The sequence below is a fragment of the Phallusia mammillata genome, chromosome 7 (genome assembly GCF_965637545.1).
Source record: "Phallusia mammillata chromosome 7, kaPhaMamm4.hap1.1, whole genome shotgun sequence".
Classification (NCBI taxonomy): Eukaryota; Metazoa; Chordata; class Ascidiacea; order Phlebobranchia; family Ascidiidae; genus Phallusia; species Phallusia mammillata.
Window position 1 is genome coordinate 14,186,173 of NC_137258.1, and position 20,282 is coordinate 14,206,454.

A 20,282-nucleotide genomic window follows, 5' to 3' on the forward strand; every position below is an offset into this window, starting at 1 on the left:
CATGCACTATCGAACGAAAGCCAAAATCATTCGAATACAGCACGAAGGTGGAAAAACCTGTATTCGAATGCATTTGAATACGAATGACGAATACGAATTGCCCCATGTCTGGTTGTAAGTATGGTAAATTATATATGTAAAGAACAATTAAATAGTATGTATCAATTGCAATGACAGACAAATTGTTTAATTGTATAGCTGTTAATCACAATCTGTTTTATAGGTATCGCAAATTCCGACTGTGGCCATTTGTTAAGAAAATTGTCCAGTTGTTAAGAAAAAATAAAAATAAACAAACACAGGCCCTGCCAAAACAAAAAAATTAAAACGGCGGTACTGACTAAAGTACTTAATCTGGGAGTTGCTTTGTAGGTTGGTGCAAAAGGTATTCTAACGAATTTTGTAACTTTTTATTGGATTCACCCCTTAAAACCCCGAACTAATCGGTTTTAGTTTTAGGCCAGAAATACAAGCCCTATTGTGCTGAAATTTAAACAATTGTATCCAGTAGGTTTTACGTTTAGTGATTAAATATTTGCCTTAATCGGTCAAATAGTTACCTTTACAGCCCATATTATGTGTACACTGTCAGTCAGATAGTAGTCTCAACGATTAGACGGTTTACGATTAAGGCGGTTTAATGTAGAGCAGGAGTGCTCAGCTTGATCCGGACAGATGTTTTACGAGACAGTCGTTTCGGTGATTAGAAATTAGCTGTTTTTAGGCAGCAATGCTATGTCATTTTATTAAGTTTTCACGCGCATTTTTCAGTTTTGGCGACATAATTTAGAAGGTCCATAATTTAAACTCGATAAACGTGCTTGGATTTCATTTATGTCAGGTAAAACTTTGTTGATCCACATAAAGGTGAAAAAACAAACTTAACTTTTTCGAAAGCCACGTCTTCAAATTCTCGTTGTCAGCTTGTATTTTTACTACACAGTTAAGAACGATTTTTTGTCAACGCGTAGCTTCTTTATTTTTGACAAATCAATTCAAGCTATTGAAATGGTGTCAAAAGGTCATTAAACGGTCGTTCGTCGTCTGCAAAGGTTACTACATGTCAATGGTATTTGTTTGCGAAGTGAAAAACAAGTTGTTATGTATTGCTTTGTAGCAAATTGCTTTTTAACTTATAGTGTCAGTAATACAACAGTTAGGGCTTTCTAGGAAAATTTATGTTTCAAACTGGACGACAATATCAAGGTCAAAGCAGGAGATTGAATTGAAAGTATTTTTCCATTCTTTTTTACTGTTTTTGTGTAAATATATGCAAAAAAATACGGACAAAACTTTTAAAGTTGGGTTAATGCTTTCTAATATTTTGTCCTTAAAAATCTAAAAATAACTGCAACATTTGTTTACCGTAAATCTGCACAAACATGCATGTGGGGACCCATTCGTTTTTGCTTGCAAAAACATTCATATGTGTAGATCAAATAATGTGTATGGTAAATTGGTAAAAAGGTAATAGAATATATAAAATTGAAATATATTAGAAAGCCACCTGTCACAATGTTGTTACATGTAAATGTTGATGTTTTTGTCTAAATCGCTATGAGCAGATACTAGGCTTGAGTTTGTTGTTGCATAAATATAAGCACAGTAATGTTGTTGACCTAAAATTTGTGTTACAAAAAGCAAAAATGTCTGGAAAAGAAAGACCTGGATCAAGGTAACAATCTTACTCTGTAGCTAAATTTAAGATGTTTTCTTGTAAGTATTGATTTTATGGTTAATGGCTAGGGCTCTTTTAAAGGATGTGTCTTAATTTATAACAAAAAAAACAAACAAGTTGTCCTTGGAAGACAAGAAAGTATACCCAATTGTTACCCTTATTCCCCTAACATGACAAACATGTTTAGTTTGAGTTGTAATAACTGTAAATAAGATCTAATTAATAACTTAATCTTTATCTAAACTGAAACATGTAAGTTGACTGCCTAGAGTTCATGAAGTATCTCATGCTTTTATACTTTTGGACCCAAAACTATCTGTTAATAATCTTTGTCAACAATGTTTCCTCTTTTTGATGATAAAAATATGATAGGGACCGAGTATTTCTAATTATCCAGATTTGTATAAACAGTAGCCAAAAGAAGCCTGTTATGAAGATTGGTCATGTCAAAAAATATGTATTCTCCCTATTTAAAGGTCCAAAACAAAGTAAATCACTCTCTTATAACTATGCCGGCGCTTACAGCACTGCTTAGGTGTTGTCATGCATCACATGTGTTTGCAACATGTTAAAGCATCAAGCCAATAAATGATAAGCTGCCAAGAGTGTACATTGTGACAAGAGATGATGATAACTATAACTGATAGTTTAGTAACATAATTTAAAAAAACCAAAGGTAAGTACCATGTTTTTAGTTTCAGTGTTTTTAAAACTACAAATGGCCCCTTGGTTGTACGTGGTCCAATTGGTGACGTTTTTGCCAAACATGAAAATATGAAAGAGCCCAGAAGTTTATCTGCTCTTCCACCATTGCATTCACAGATTGAAACACCAAGACCGAAAACTGTTTCAGGCAAGTAAACCTGTTTATTAAGTACTGTAAAAGAACATGTGATGTAAGGCATATTTATTAGGACATTTCAATGATGGAAAAATTGGCATGCGATTTGGAGCATACAGTCAAGCTTCATTCTTTTCTAGGCACAATCCTCATCCAACAAGAGTTCGGCATATAAAAGGTGCGTTACAAAAGTGCTAAACTTCTGTATGTAACTTGTAAATAAGTGAATTCTGTGTCCATTGGCAGAATATTTTTATTGTTTTTCCAACTTTTTTTAGGTTTAAATGGAATTCCTATTTGTGCTGTGAATGATCACAACCCATTCCAAATTCCTCAAATTAGTTACAGGCGGTTCGGCAAAAGGTAGTTATGGGCCCAGAAGAGATGTTTGGTAGATAACAAGAATCAAGACAATGACATTGCGTGCATTGACTTTTAAAGAACTCTTAAAGATTTCACGTTGTTGTACATTTTTTGTTTAATGAGTGTCAATTGACATGTTTCATTATGGGTCTCCTTCCCTGAAGGGGACACATATTGTTTTTGTCTGTATTTTTTTCTGTCTAACGCTGGTTTGTAACATTCATTTGGTTAAGAAAGAGTGCTTTAAATTTATACAAATTTACATAGATGTTAGTTAATAATCCATACTTGATCCTCCTCAAGTTTGATCCTGAATGACCCAAGGGTTCACCCACAGGCCCCCAAAACATAAAAGTTTTGAAATCGCTGTACTGACAAAGCACATGATCTAGGAGTTTCATGCTTTGTTTGTTGGTGCAATGTAAGGTATTCTAAATAAATATTCCAAATAAATTCTAACTTTTAATTGGATTCACCTATTTTTACCCCTGCCTATACTATGTGCTAAAATTTAAAAAAAACTTTGGATTACTCTTTTTATTTAGTGTTTAAAATCTTGGCTCAATGGCCAAATGGTTACAATTACAGCCCATAATATGCGGACATTGGAAAGCCCAAGGGAGTAATTCACTGGTTACAATTACGGCGATTTAATGCTGCTTGATACACGGACAGGCGTTTTATGAGACAGTCTTTTTTATGATTAGACATCAGCGCAGTAATGCTATGTGGTTTTAATAAGTTAGCATGTGTGTTTTCCTTTTTGGCCAAGGTTTTTTTATTTTAAAAGTGATTTAAACGATTCTACGGTTTTGTACATTCAAGCAAACGTTGTTGATTAACATGAAGGTAAAAAACTAGAAGTTTTCCAAAGACGCAATAAAAAGTCATTAGACAGTCATTGACAAGTAGGCTGCATTTATGATGACTAAAGGTGAACTTGTAGGTAATGCAAGGACACAGTTAAGAATGTTTTTTTGTCACAACATACCGTATATACTCGCCGATATGTCGCGCCACCACATCGCACTATTAGTTTTGTGTTAAAAAAGTTTAATTTAGAGTTGATTCGCACATAAGTCGCACTAAAAATCTAGGGATTTAAAAAGGCCCGTTCCCTAGCTTTTTTCCATAGATAACTTCCTATTTTTTGTAGGGTTTAATGTAATAAAAATATGTCAACAAAGAGGCAAAATCCAACGCTTGCTGAGCGGTCGCATGTGCGTGTGCGCTCATGAAACTGTCTCACATTGGTATGTTCGTGCACGCGCGCATGCACCCGTTTTCGATACAACCACAGTGGCAATAGCACATTTCCACAACAATTCGCATCTATAATGCACACCCTTAATTTTTTATAGAAAATTAGTATAAAATTTTGCGCGTTATACTCGAATAAATACGTTATATCCGCCCAATAAGCCGACCCCAGAAAATTAGGTCGAAAACGTAAGGTCCTGAAAATTGGCTTATTAGCCGGAAAATACGGTATTTGCAATAGCCGAAAACTTTCAATTTTGTTCCGACTTGGTGGCGATTTGCACTTTTGTCAAGCGGATTGGTCGCACCTATATTTTTGTGCAAAAAATATAAGGAAAAAGTTGCGACCTATCCGCGAGTATATACAGTAGCTTATTTAGTTTTTACACATATACTCCAGAAGCAATACATAAGTTAAATATGAATTGGGAGAAACGTTATTGTTAATCACTAAGCACTGCATGACTAATTTTGCTCAAAGAGCTGATGGATTATGTTCGCTGCAATAAAGTAGTGTCAGTTTTATGGTAAAAATAATTGCGATGAACCATTCCAAAAGAATAACTATCCAAACCTTTAAAAACTTCCTTTCAAGAACTATTTAAGACTTGCCTTGACTCGAACCCCTAATGGCTTGTCTTAACTTCAGACTCAAACCTCACTTGACATGAGCCTTGACTAATAGGACTTGTTACCCAACCCTGCACTTTTGGCGTGGAATGTTTACATTAACAGTTGTTGCTCAAAACAGCTCCAGTGGTCAAAAACTTTGACCAATTGGGACAAAATTTTACTGGACAATTGATTGGGTCATTGTGGATTCACATGTTGTTAGGCTAAGTGTCGAACCCCATCGGTTGCCCCACTAAACCCCTAAAATAGGTGAACTTTTCAAACAATGTCCAATTGGGATACAATTTTGGCAATTTATAGAATCCACCATTTTGGGGTGTCGATTAATGTGTTTTACTCTGTAGCCCAACCATTGACCCCAATAACCCATAAAATAGGTAAAAATTTTCAAACATGTTTAAATTGGATGACATTTGAACACAGTGGTTCCCAACCTGGGGTTCACAGACCCCCAAGGGGTCTGTAAGATGGTTTTAGGGGGTCCGTAGAGGCAAATATTCTTGGCCATTTACCAACAGTACAATATTTTTAAGTTTCCAAACCGTTTTTACCATCCCACATATAAGTGCAGACTGTTATTAAACCTTTGGATCAAGAAAACTTACTTTTTGTGTGATTGTTACCTCCATTATGACATCACAACACACATGAACAATATAACTTTTAGTGTATATTGCTTTGTTTTAAGTATTGTGCACCAGAAACTGTATTTCTTTGTTGCATTGACTGCTACAATACAGAACTTGAGAATGAGATTTAAGGACTGTGGCCGTTGATTAAAATTCTGCCCGAAAAAGCGAAAATATAATGCAGTTAACGAAAAACATAACAAGACTAAATTACTTCAGGGTCCGCGGACCTATAAAATTTATTAAAGGGGTCCGTGACTACAAAAAGGTTAGGAACCACTGTTTTAACAGTTCGTGGAACCCATTATAAAATAAGTGTGGGGAATATATGTTGTAAAATATAGCAATAGAAAAAGATGATTTCTTTAGCATTTTATGACATTTAACACTGGTCATATTATTGTTGCCTTCTGATTTCAAGAAAAACATTTAACCCTGTGAGTTCACACAAATATTTGTTTTTTTGACCAATTGTAAAAAACAGGTTGGAATTCATAAAATACCTAAAATCTTGGGCTTGGGTAATTTGGGGGTTGGTGACATAAATTTGGGTCAACTTTATCATGTTTCACTTAGTTCAACAAAAAAGTTGGTAATTTTGCAAATCAAAAATTGTATATGTTTTGGCTGAATGCAATTTGTGACCCAATGATGCTAATTTTAGGAATGCTACACCAAGATCACCTGGTGCACTTCCTTATGATGCAGGTTTATACACAAACACCCTGCATGGATTTCAACACTATCCTTTTAAAGAAAAGGCACTACCAAGAATTGGAATAGGTAAGAATAGGAAGGTAAAATAGAATTTTACTGATTAGTCGAGTAAACACCTCTAATTTATGCATTTGCGGGGAAAAAAGATTGCATGAAACATTATACAATGCAACATACAAAGGTTTTAAAAGGAAAACAACAACGACACTGTAAAAATTTATTTTAGTCATTTTATGTACTAATCAGCCAAATGTAAAATTGTAGGTAATTTATTTCAGCAAAAATATTTTTTACTTTTCGTTAACTGCAAAGCAATGTGCCCCTTCTAAAACCATGAATTTTGCTGTAGCAGTTTGGAAAAGTATTTGTTTTTAGTTCCAGTAACAGACTCTTGGAGAGATGAACTCAGAGAATTATGTATTAAAGCTGGCTTGGTGTCTCATGAAACTGAAAAACACCATTCTAATCACCTTGTAAAACCAACAATACCTGCCAGACAAACTATTTATTCTGGTAATGCTTTTGACTATGTAGTTTCATTATTAACCATCCAATTTATTTCAAACATTTACATATTTGCAGAGGAAACTGGTCGAATCTTGCCACCTGTGTCACGGAGCTCCAGCAGAGGATCAAGTAAACATATGATGTCTTCAATGCCCTTTTCAGTATGGGAACAATAACTTAATGTTACATCAATAAATAAAGTTTAACAAACTTTGTATTGGATCATGTTAAGATGACATTACAATTTAAACAAATCTGTCACTCTCTCACTAATGGTAGTGACTATCAACATTGGTTTATATCTGGAAATTATTGATATTGTTGTAATCATGGTTGTGCACCATTTATCTGTTGTTAAGTCCATCCTTCCATTCATTAAATGGTTTTTGCCCGAAAATTTGTTCTTTCTGAAAAAAGCTGTATTGGCATATATAGTTCCTTTCTCAGGTAGTTAGTTGCATGAATCTGAAACAGGTGATAAAAACTTTACTCATTTGTGTTTGTTGCTGGTAATTTTCTTGCCATATTATAGTAGTGCTAATACTGTGAATGTATGTTGTCATTTTTTGTTTTAGGTCATTTTTTTTCATGTAGAATAAGCTCATAATGTAGTTTGACTGAAAAAACAGTTATCTTTGACAAAAACATATGGGATGTCACTTAAACTGTTTAAAAGTTGTTCTAATGGTTATTGCTTGCTTGGTTTTTCGGTTGGCTAAATGTTTGTGAAACAATGTCGGTTTCTGGGAGAAGTTGTTACTATTGTCAAACATGCTTGAATGCTGAGCATATGTTCTATAAATATGGTTTTTGTGGGTCTTCTTTCCTGCAAGGGGGCGCATTTTGATCTCACTATGTTTTTTCTTTTTTCTCCGGTGAAGTTTGTCCATGAACTCTTTGGTGGATTTGGATGAAACTGTTACAGGTGGTAGATATAGTTTTGTAGATGTGCCATCTGTTTCATTGTACTCGACAACCCTAGTATTTACTTCACTAGCCCCCCAAAGTGTAAAACGTTTTTGTATGTTGCTGGGCACCAAAAACAAAAGGTTTCTGTGGTGTGATAGTGCAAAAAGGCAACCAGAGACGTAAAAGCATAGAGCCAATAAATGATAAGCTGCAACCAGAGACATTTTTACAGTAAGGGGGTTATGATGTCAGTGGTTAGTGATGAATATTGCTCAAAACACCTTTGTAAATTTGTAAACAATGTCGAAATTGGATGAAATTTTGGATGAATAATTTTTAGCTGTTGATTGTAAGTTTTACCCTGTAGCCCCACCATTTACTCCACTAACCCCTAAAATGGGTGAATTTTTTTCAAACAAAGTCTGAATGGGATGAGATTTGGATAGTTTGTTCCTCATATAGCATGATTATTTAAGCAGAATATTTATTGTCTTTTATTTGCATTATTTGCAACTTAGCATGTGTGGGGACCCATCAGTTACCGCTTGCAGAAACAAACAAAGATTAGGAAAACATTGTTTACTATAGGGCCCAATATAAATATATTAATGTTCCAAAATAGGTTGTAGTGTATGTGGAATAGTAATATGTGCTAAACCACCCTTCTAGTTTCTTCTGCAACCAATTGTGCCATATCAACACTGCTACTAGCTTATAATAATCATGTGTTGGAAGCCATCATTTTCTGTTGACAATTGTGGGTCACCTTCCCTGAAGGGGACACATTTTTATTTTACTTGATTTGTTTGTTTGTTTTTATTTATTTTTCCCCTGCAGTTTTTCCATCCACCATCTTTTGAAGTGAAATGTTTGATGGAAATAGATAAAACTTCTATGTATGGTAGATATGGTCAAGCAGACATACCATATGTTTTGTTTGAATCAACTAGCCCCAGTATTTACCCTGCTAGCCATATAAAAAGAGTGACTTTTTGGAACTATGTCTCGGATGAAATTTGGATAGCATGTAGAAGTGTTGATTTTTGTGTTTCACTTTGTAGCTCCAGCATTTACCCTGCCATTCCACTAAATTGGGTGAATTATTTTTACAAAAAATGCAATGTTGCCTTTGTGTCCTGGTGATAATAAAACTAGTGACTCTGACTGATTTAAATTGTTTGTGTTTGTCAAATGCATGTTGTATTACATACATACCCCTTGTTAAACATAAAAGTTCTGAATGTGAAATAACCTACATATTACAAGTTTAGTTGGTGTAAATTTAGATGTTATTATGGGCCCCCTTCCCTAAAAGGGACACATCTTGATTTTACTCATTTTTTCTGCTTTTTTTCTTTTTTGCCATGAAGTTTGTCCATGCACTTTTGGCAACATAACTTTGATGAATTTAGATGAAACTTTCACAGATGGTAGTGTTGGTCATGTGGATGTACCATTCGTTTTGTTTGACGTCATAGCCCCAGTATTCACCCCACTAGCCCCCTAAAATGGGTAAATTTTGAGCAACATCCGAATTAGATGAAATTTGGATAGTTAGTTCATTTTGCCATTTAGAGGTGTCGATTGTTGTGTTTTACCCTGTAGCCCTAATATTTACACCACTGGTTACCTGAAATTGGTGAATTTTTAAACCAGGGGTGTCAAACTCAGACAACTTTGAGGGCCAAAAAACAAACTTTTAAGAAAGACGCATTATCAAAACTTTTGTTATAGTGTAACATGACAACAACAAAATTGCATGATGAAAAAGTAAAATGTTCATTAATGCCATTAACTACATTAAAAAACAATATTGTAACAAATAACAAACTGATATATAGTGTAGCAGAGTGGAAGAACCAACTGTGCTTAATTGCTTTTTTGTAAAAAAGGCATACAATGACGCAACAATTGCAATTCCTGATTCTAAAGATGGACTATTTCGATCTTACTGTTTAAAATGTTTCATATACCACTAATAGATAGTGATTGTATTATGTAACCTCACTGGTTTGACAGGGTATTCCGCAAAGCATGTAACTTCTAAAAGTTATTTCGCAGGCCAAACAAAAACTCTTGAAGGGTTGCATGAGGCCCGCGAGCTGCATGTTTGACACCCCTGTTTTAAACAATGCCTGAATTAAATTAAATGTAGACAGTTTATAGAATACATCATTCATTGATGTGCTTTACCCTGTGAGCCCCACTCTAACCCCATGCGAGTCCCACTTCTTAACCCATTAACCCCTAAATGGGTGTAATTTCTAAACATTGGCCGAAATGCATGAAATTTTGACAGTTGGTGCAATATGTCAGTTTTTATTGCCCTGTTTAAACTGATAGCACCAAAATTTTCATAGTTATTTTTTTAAACTGCATTATTTAAAACTTTGCATGTGTGGCGGAACCAATAGGTTTCTGCTTGCAGAAACAACTTAGGCTATCAAATACTGTAGCTGATATGGGACCAATTATAAAATAAGTTCAGGATATATATATATGTTAGGAAGTAGGTTACAGTGTGTCACGTTCCGTTTTCACAGGTACGCAAAAGTTTGGGACTGACTATCGGAAGTTCCTTAACAACTAACGCATGTGTACTCTGATCGGCAGAAAACCTTTTCCTTTTACATTTATTCACGTCCAACCACACGTAATCAAAACAACAAACAAACAATCCAGCACTACTTCGCAGTTATCTCTATTCCAGTCTATATCATTCCATGTTATATTTTCTAATCGTTAGATGGGCGCTCTTATAACGCTGATGCAACAATGAAAAGGGTAAAAGGCGCTAACATGCCGTGACGATTTCCTTTAGATAAAACAATGGTGACTAGCACCCCGTAACAGCGCGACCTGATAAATTGGAACATTAAACACAAACAAAAGAAGTGATGGTGTGAAACGGCCATTCGCAACAAAAATAATTGACCCACACAGTAAACCTTCCAGCAGTTTCAGGATAACGTCGCTTGAGAACTGGGTCACAGGATATTGTCATGGGGCGGTCTAGAATATTTGTGACACAGTGTATGTGCAATGGCAATATGTGCTAAGCCATCCTTCTTGTTGGTTTCCTTTTCCTAAACAATGTTTTCATTCTTTTTATTGTCAAACACAAAATATTTTCAGATTTGGTGACAAAAAAAAATTGTTTAAACTGTTTGCACATAGATACAAACATGTATATTATGGATCAGGTATTTAAAGTTGGATACTTTGTATTCCAACTCTGGCACACCTTCATATTCACCCATTTTTGTAGTTTGGTTGGTTATGTTTGGATATATAGTTAGTTTAGTAGCTACAAAAGTAACCATAGTTTCATGTATCCAGTGGTTTACTTGCTACCCCCCTGCTATGGTTGTTTTTCTACAAAACTATTATGTGCATATTCATGAAACAGTATTGAATTAAGTTATAAAGAGGAAGTTATTGTCCACTTCCACCAAATGGTGAAAACGGGCAGAAATATGCATCTGTTTTACAATATGGCTTCTTAATTTGACCGTATAAAAAATAAAAAAGGGTTTTTATTATTTGGGTTTTTATTAAATAAATTTATATCATATGTAAACAATTATTAAATAGGATGTCACATATATAAACACATTGTAGTTGCCCATTCATATGTACACTTTTTGATCTAAAAAAAGTACGATTTATAATATTGGTTTAGCATATTAAAGTAATAGGCAAACCTTACGTACCAATTTACTTTAAACATGCAAGTGCATTGCCTTCATAAACCTTGACATGTGGCATACTTATTTTGTTCCCAAACCATTGCCAAATGAAAAGTGTACAAACTAGCCTTTAACTCAGCGGATCCCAAGCTGTGGGTCGCGACCCCAACTGGGGTTGCCTGACAATTTGCCTGGGGTCACCTAAGGCAGTGGCTCCCAACTCATTTTAGGCCATGGACTAATTTAACAAATAAAAAACGAACCATGCTCAATTTTCCTTCCCACCATTGTTTGTTAATTCAGATGTAAACTAGTAAATACATGGACCTGTTTTTGATAACCTAATTGTTTCACAATATGCTGATTATTGCCTTGTATTACATAAAAAAAAAATAATTTACATAATTACAATCACCAAGTCAGCACCTGCCAACTTATGTTCTCGCGATAATATCACTATCCTCAAATTATAACTTAATAGTCAACTAAACTAAAATTTAGTTTGTAAAATTTCAGGCTGTCTATGGTGCATCAAAAGACAAGTATTAGTAAAAGAAAGTATAGTGAGAAATACATTTTATGATATTTAGAAGTCAATTTCAATATATAGCCTACTAATTTTATCCTTGGGGTCACCGCAACTTGGGAACAGTTTTAAGTGGTCATGGCACCAGAAAAGTTGGGAACCGCTGCTTTAACTGAATAGGGATAGAAGTTTAACAAACAAAATTCATTTAACCTCTATTGGTATAAAACCCAGTACTTTTGTTGCAGCACATCATTCAATGTCCAGATATGGAGACAGTTGTTTTGGAAATGCTTTGTCAGATTTTGCAAACAGATTCTATTCAAACTGTTCAGCAATGGTTGGTCTCTGCCAGTGAAAGAGGTAAAAGCTTACACTCTTTGTTACTAGATATTTTCATTTCATGCAAGATAAATGAGCTTCCAGTTAAACAAAGAATTATTAAACGGACCAAGCACAGCTGGGAGCTTTTTAGTCTTACCTACACTTGTTGACATTTAAATGTTTTGAAGTTGTGTTTAAGTGTAAACACTGTATGGTAAATACTGATTGTAAGCAGTGGCTTATACTTTTTTTCCCTACAGTTTGTGTAGCTTACATTAAAATATCACACTGATATCATTTCTATGCTCCTGTTTTTTTAATTTGTTTCACAGTTATTTTGCATGTTGGCTTTACACATCAACAACTGCTCTGCTGGGTACAATTAGTTGCTCTGCTAACAATTGTAGACAAATAGCTGTCATACTTTGAACAAAACAAGACTTTTTAAACAATCATATCTAACATTACAAAGAGCAGCTTACAATGGTGGTTGGCTTAGATTATTTTTTTTACTCTTTAAAATGCAGCATATAATCGAGTAAATATAGTACATTTGTGTAAGTATGCCATTCTGAGCTGAAACAGTAAAACTATTTTTGTAAGACTAGATTACTTGCCATTCTATCTTGTACTGTTCTACAGGACAAAATGACAATTTTACAGTCATCTTAACATTTGTGTCAAAAATTAGTTTTTTAGCTAAATTACCAAAAGTACTCTTTCCCTAAAAAATACAAATAAACATAGAATACTGGTTGTCTGTATTATGCCACAACAGCCCATGAGGTAGTGCTTACGAAAGGTACGCTTTGTCATAGTGCCAAATATAACTGGAAAACATGTTTCAGTGATGCGGTTTAGTCTTGTTGGTGAGGTGAGTTTGTGCTTTCGGACATAAAGATAAATTAGATTAGAATTGCAGTTTACTCGATACTTTATTGGTTTGTTCAGATTGTTTACCATGCACATTTGTCAAAAAAGTTTTTGTAGGGTGTAGATCAGGGGTGCACAACCTTTTTTCTAAGACGGCCGCATCGCAGATTCTTATTTCACCGACGGCCGCCAATTACCTGCTTGTTTTTGTTTTTAAATTTATTATGTGAAAATAGGGCATGTCCCACATACATAAACCATTTAATGGCATTCAAAAAGCCCAGGTAATTTAAAACTTGATCCACAGATTAAACTAAAGTGCTAAACAGTCTGACGACCAGTCTGAGTTATTTATGACGTTATAATCTATATTGTGACGCAAGAGGTGACTGTTTATTTGCATTGTTTGCACACGATAGGCGTATATAAAGTGTGATGCACAGGGTCACTAGGCTGGTAATATTCTTTACAGTCTTACAAAATCTATTTAATGCAGTTTGAAAGTTAAAATATTTAGCAAAAGAGGTTTTTATGTCACGGCCGCCAGTGCATATATTTTACCAAACATGTTCACGGCCGCACAAAATCGTCTACTCAGCCGCAGGTTGTGCACCCCTGGTGTAGATGAAACATTTACAGCTGTTATATGTGCCTTTTCTTTGACTGAGCAAAAGTTTCTGTTGCGTCACAGTCGATCGTAACAACTTTAAATGCAACCAAACATTATTATAGTTATGGTTAACTACTTGCATTATTTAATGGGTGTTATGTGCAATTAACTTCAATGAAAAAAAAATTCAGAAAAGGTACACTCCTCATGAACCTGTTCATAAGTTTAATAACAAATATAACGTGTTATCACTGATTATATGATAAGCATTTGCTGAAGACATTGGAATAATGGAGCGTGTTGCTTTTACATCTATTTGGGCTATTGTATTCGTCATTAAATTTAGAAAAGGTAGTTGTTTTAAAGCAACTGTAAGAACTACAGAGGCGAAAAACATATGGTCACAGTGGTAAACTGAAAGTGAATAAGCAATTTTTGTTGTAAAATGTAGTAACTTTTAGAAGTTATATGTTTTACTCGGGCGAAATACCTTGTCAGACCAGTGGATTAACATGACACAATCCTTCTCTATTGGTGGTATATGCAACGTTTTTGCAGGCTGAATGAACAAGCTCAGTTTTAAAATCAGCAATTGCGATTGTTGCGTCATATTTTATACATTGTTGCGTCATCATTGGCCATTGTTTTCACACAAAGTAATATAGCAGAGTTTACTCTTTCACTTTGCTACAATGTATATCTGTTTGTTATTTATTACAATATTACAAATATTTTTTTTTTTATTGTAGCTAATGACGTAAATGAACATTTTACTTTTTTATCTTGCAATCGTTTTGTTCGGTATCGATAGTGTGGCCCCTGACTTACTTAAAAGTTAGTTTTTGGCCCCCACAACAGTTTAAGTTTGAGACTCCTGGTCTAGACAGTATTTTACCCAAATAGTCTTTTTTAATCAAATATTTGACTCCAAGTTTGTGAACCACTGATAATTAGCTCCAGATACTAGGTAATAGTGTGTTCAATAAAGAAAATAAATTGCAACATACAATGTGCACTGGCTTTCACAAAACATTTAATATCATTTATCAAAGTATTTTGAAAATAAATGAAACATAAGTGTTTCTTAAGTTACTGTTGTTTTATTAATTAAATGACACTAGACTTATGTTAAATCCTAAATTCTTGATCCCAAACTGATGCTCCAACATAGATTACTTTTTGCGATGAACATTCTTTATTTCATCCATTTTTATTTCAGAAAAAAATGTTGTGTTGGAGATTATTGAATCAACACTTAACAGTTTAGATACCAAATATGGTCCGAGTATGGCAGAAGTAAACCATTCACAAATCCATGACAGAATTCCAACTACCAGCCAATCAGGTTTGTTTTGTTTTTTTGACTATATGTTTCACAGCAATTACCCAACAACATATACAAAGCGACAGCCAAAACACTGTGAGTGTTTAATCACCTCTCACTATCCTCATATAATCCAGTTCTGAGATTTAAATTTTCCTAGTTGATCATGTTAGAATTAGGTTGGGCAAACAAAAAAAACAAACTGCAAGAAACTAGCCTAGCATAATTTTCTAAAGCATCCAAAAAATCGTTAATTTGTTCTGTCACAAAATTATGTGTTTCTCACATATATAATCACCAGGGCGATTATTTTTTGACTTGTCAAAATTTTTAGAATAGGTCAAAATTGTTTACAAAGTCAAAGTTGTTTACAAACTGCATTGTCATGGTGTCGTAAAGATTGCACTGTTAGTGAACTTTTTATTTTACACCTTGTAGACTACTTTATACTGTTGTAAATGGCCCATTGTCTACTTTTGGTAGGTCCCTAGTCATTTTACGCAGCTGAAGGTTAGGTGCAGCTCTTGCTTCGGTTTTACTTTAGATACTTCATGTATCTTTCGTGTAGACAAATGTATTGACCAATTTTTGTTGTGTCTTAGCTGCAGTTTTTTGGCAGTGATTTTTAATTAGCTCATTTTCCTTTTCAGAATTGGCTATATGTCTGTATTTTTGCCCTTCTGTTAGACTTTTACACATTCTTTCGCTTTAGTTACATTAGCATACAGCCATATTTACACATACTTTTTCCTACTTTGTTTCCCATGAAGAAGATAGGTTTTTAAAAAATTTAATGGGTCTTGGATATTGTTTTCATTCTTTTTTATCTCTACTTTTTTGTGTCTTCTTTGTTTTGGTCAATGAGGAGTGGCTCAAACAGATTTACCAAACTAGAAAGGTGGCTTGTATATTTTCAAAACAGTATTAAAACTGTGTGAATATTTTAGATTTGAAAGGACAAATTATTTTAAAGGATAAACCCAAACCTTGAAAGTTTTTGTCCATTTTTTGCAACATTACAATGCTATGTATATTCACACAAACAGTTTAAAAAAAACAGGCAAATGTTTCCAAACTCTATCTTTAACTTCGATATTGTTGTCCAAGGCCTGTTTTAAAACAGTTTTCTTCTCGAACACCCAAATAGTATTACAGACCCTGACAGATTATTACACTATTTTGCTTCAAAAATACAACAAATTGTTTTGCAATTTGCAATCTGTTTGTGGTGAACAGAAACAACTCATTAATAATTTTTTCACCTTGGTTTTGGGTAACATTTTTTTTACAGAATTTTGCCATAATTGGGGCTGTAAAGGTAACAAGCAGATCAGGCTAAAACTTTAAACCACACATAAGATACAGCCTACCAACAAAAAATAAAAATCACCAACCCACAAAGTATGAAACTTCTTGAGCATGTACTTTAGTAAGTATAGCAATTAAAGGTTTTATGTTTTGGGGGTATGTAGATGGGGCATCAAGGGTTTAATTTTGGGAGGATATTCGGATAACTAACTAAAATGCGTGTAAATTTGAATAATATTGAAGCACCTTTTCTTGGACAAGCCAGTTTTACAGAAAAAAGTGCTCTTGCAAAAACAGCTATATGTTGTTAAGTTCCAAGAAAAAATTAGAACCCAATTAAATATAGATAACAAATGTATACACATTGTAATTACAGCGAATTGTACATGTGATAAATCAAACATTTACAAGCTCAAATATAATCCCCTATTCTAGTATATTAGGCTTTGAATGCAGTTAAAATCACTTAAGGGGTTTTAATAGGGTACGCTACAAGGTTTAAACAAAAAAATTAACCAACATAAAAACACTCCATAAGTGGGAAAAATTACCCTGTTTACTGTTTAGTCATGGTTTAATAATTTGGCCCACAAGGTTGTAAGCAGGTTGGTTAGGGTCCAAAAAACACTTAAAGGTAACAGACAAAAGTCATGATAGGGTACAATCTAGGGTTGGGTATTTGACCGTCAAATAAAATCTGGTTGACCAGTCAAATACTATTCACACTAATAAAGTGCAATTTTAGTTAAAAGTTTATTAACCAAATATAAAGGTTTAACCCATGTAAATTGGTTTGTAAAACTTATAGGCTTTTCCAACTGTATCACATGTCCGTATTTTACCAAGGGGCCCACCTGTGTGTCTGTATTTTTTTGAAGTCTAATTTTGACTGAGATTTAAGTACAAAACTCGCTCATCCTTTTTTAAAGTCAATTTATCTATCAGTCAAAATATGCAACATTTGCAAAAAATGTCCATCTTAACTAAACACTTAATGATATTAGTAAACAACCTTCGTCCATGGAACAAATCACTCGATTTGTATTAAAATAGAAGCTGTGCAAGTTATCTATGTTTTTTATTTGGACTGCAAACCTTGCAAAGTGTGCTTTAACGTAAATCATAACTTAACTTGAAATGAAAAGTATCCCCTAATTGCCTCCAACTGTTCTACCTAAAGGGTATTAGAATTTTTTTACCCTTTCCAACGACCAAAAAGCAATTCGAAGAAAATTTACCGCATTGGATTTAAAAAATAGTATTTGGCCAGTCAAGTAGTGGTTTGTCAAAATCAAAACATTTCCTACAAACCCTGCATCCAATGAAACTTGCATATTATGCAAGTGTATTGTACATGACAAATTATGGGTGCCGTATGAGAATATTTGTCTTTTGATAGCACATTTATAACCTCAATATCCAAAATAATAGCACAATATACTGGTATACTAAGTATTTTTGGACTGTGACATTTCAACCAACAACAAACATGAATCTACTGCAATTGCATTTTTGTCTCTACCATTATAATATTTAGTTTCTGTTGTTCAGGCAACCATCCCATCAATTCCAAATGTGAAAAAGTGGATTCAATGATGCCTTCTGTGATGCAAAACGTTGTAAAAGTTATGTAAAAATGATGTCAAAAATGTTTTACCTGTGTGTAGTTTGTTTACCTTTTCTTTCTATGTCACGTTTACCTTCAGTTCTGTATGTAATGCAAGGAATCGTGTGTTGTCAGCAATGAGGTGGCAAGTTTAAGCATACTGTACCAAGTTTGTTTTACTATTTTTGCGGCAGTAAGCAGTCGTAGAAAAGCATGGTGATACAGGTTAATGAACCAAATAAAATGCTTTTTCTTAATTGTGTTCTATGGTTAGACCACCCACATGTTTACAAATCAATCTAACAAAATCAAGAAAAGTCTGCAAAATTTTTTTATGAGTAGGATATTGTTGTTTGTCACAGACAATGTAAATGGCTTTTGACAAAAAACAACCATGATTTACATTTGCTCAAGGTGTGGTTTGTAACTTTTCTTTATAGATTTTAACAGTTAGTTTAGCCAGCTAGTATGCCACTCGTGTCACATTATTCAACATTTTTGTAAAGTTTCTGAAATACAAAACAACATCTAAAATTTTAGAGCTTGTAGTTGTACTTCCTGTTTTGTTTGATTTTATAGACGATTAACTCGGCTTGAAGACTTTCAGCCTTAATGACTGCATTTAAAAGTAATAAACAATATCTGATTGGAATGAAACTGGACAGTTTGTACAATATTATGTTTCAAAAATGTAATAAACTATACAAAAAGACGCAGAACAATAACTATCGCTGCCCGTCTTTAAAGACCTAATTGGATTAATGATTGTGCCCAACCCCACAGAATCTTGTTGTCTGGAATCACAAAAACTTTTGTTACAGGTGTTTGCTTGGTGGACATTTTTGCACATGGAAGTTAGAGGGGTGTTAACCGACTTATGACATCAGAAGTGGTAATGAATATTGCTAAAAAACACCTCTAGCGGTCAAAATGTTATATATTGACCAATGTGGACAAAAATTTTCTGGGGTGTTGATTCACTGTGGTTTCATATTTTATGCTTTTGGCTGAGAACCATGTCAGAAAAAATAAAACTTTTGAAATTTGTAAACAATGTCGAAGTTCAATAAAATTTGGACCTTTTTTTCACACCCTACTTATGTTGTAGTTTCACCATATAGCTTCAACATTTTGTTTTGCCACCATTTCCTTCCCTATAAAATAGAACATTAAATACGACAAAATTCAAACAATGTATGAATTGAATCAGATTTACAGGATTTGTACTTTTAATAGCATGATTACAGTCCAAGGGTTATCTCTTGAAATGCATTGTTTTTAACTTTGTGTGTGTGGGGGACCCATGAGTTTTCTGCCTGCAGAAACAACTAAGGTTTTAATAGATGGGATAATATGGGACCCATTTTAAATTAAGTTTAGGGAATATAAAAATATTTCAAAATAGGCTATAGTGCTGGGGTGTCCAACGTTTTTGGCCAAAGGGGTGGATTGCGCAGGCCACTTGAGTGTTACTGCTAATTTGGAATCTTAGAAATAGCTGTCTTATAATTTCTAATTAAAATCGTCACACCGAAATTCTAATCTTAGAAATGTGTATTATCCTCGTTTACAATTATAAGAACAATAAACACACCAAGATATAGTTAAGTCAACAAAGTTTTTTTGAGCGATTTTTCCATATGGCTGTCAGAAATTACTGATCTTACAGGGGATTTAAAGGCAGATGTCAACCCTTCTTGGAAAGTTCTGTTAGCGTTACTTATTTTTTGTTTCCTGTTTGGCATAATCTATATCACTGCAGAGTGCGGAAGATGTTTTACTGCTTTTAGCCAATTCCGACACTGTTATATAAACTTACCCATTTTAGGGGGCTAATGGGGTTTTACACTGAACTAAAAACATATGAAACCTCAATGACTCGATCAGTAATACTGCAAAATTTCAGCCCAATCTGCCGTGACAAGTCCGCAAAATATATTACAATTTTATATCTCGATTGCAAAATGAAAGATGTTGAAGGCAGAGAAATCGTGTGTAAGTCAGCACTCTACTTCGCGTTTAACACATATGATATCAAACAGACAGTGAAAGTCCACCGGTCCGCAAAATTTGATTTGAAAGTTTACCGGTCCGCAAACTTAAAAGGTTGAGAACCACTGCACTAGAAGTGTTTTGAGCAATAACTGTTAATGCTTCTGACGTCATAGGGCTGTTAACAACCCCCTAACTGCCATGGCGCAAAAATGTTCACCAATCAATCCACAAAGTCACAAACAAGTAACATACAACTGCTTGCCCTTGTAACGCGCCACAGAAATCTTTCGTTTGTGGTGCCCAGTAACATACAAATACATTTTACACTTTGGGGGCTTGTGGGGTAAATGTTAGGACTACAGGGCTGAACACAACAATCAACACCTATAAAAGTCATACTCTACAATCTATCCAAATTTCAGCCAATTCTGACACTGTTTACAAACTTACCCATTTTAGGGGGCTAGCAGGATAAATACTGGGGTTATCA

At 34.2% G+C, this 20,282-nt stretch overlaps 1 protein-coding gene across 1 annotated transcript; it reads left to right on the forward strand.

The window, feature by feature from the left end:
- The first annotated feature begins 1,544 nt into the window (after nucleotides 1–1,544).
- Nucleotides 1,545–18,054, forward strand: LOC145239134 (protein TBATA-like). The gene is made up of 10 exons (XM_080102418.1): nucleotides 1,545–1,675; nucleotides 2,374–2,531; nucleotides 2,593–2,697; nucleotides 2,798–2,882; nucleotides 6,069–6,187; nucleotides 6,497–6,634; nucleotides 6,704–6,789; nucleotides 12,001–12,115; nucleotides 14,779–14,904; nucleotides 17,743–18,054. Exons 1-10 carry the CDS (start codon nucleotides 1,647–1,649, stop codon nucleotides 17,823–17,825), a joined length of 1,044 nt encoding a protein of 347 aa, XP_079958544.1. The 5' UTR covers nucleotides 1,545–1,646; the 3' UTR covers nucleotides 17,826–18,054.
- The last annotated feature ends 2,228 nt before the right edge of the window (nucleotides 18,055–20,282 follow it).

Coding starts and splice junctions, on each gene's coding strand:
- LOC145239134 (XM_080102418.1), top strand. CDS start 1,647: ATGTCTGGAAAAGAAAGACCTGGATCAAG. Junction 2,883..6,068: donor TACAGGCGGTTCGGCAAAAG/GTAGTTATGGGC, acceptor TGCTAATTTTAG/GAATGCTACACCAAGATCAC. Junction 6,790..12,000: donor TGTCTTCAATGCCCTTTTCA/GTATGGGAACAA, acceptor CTTTTGTTGCAG/CACATCATTCAATGTCCAGA.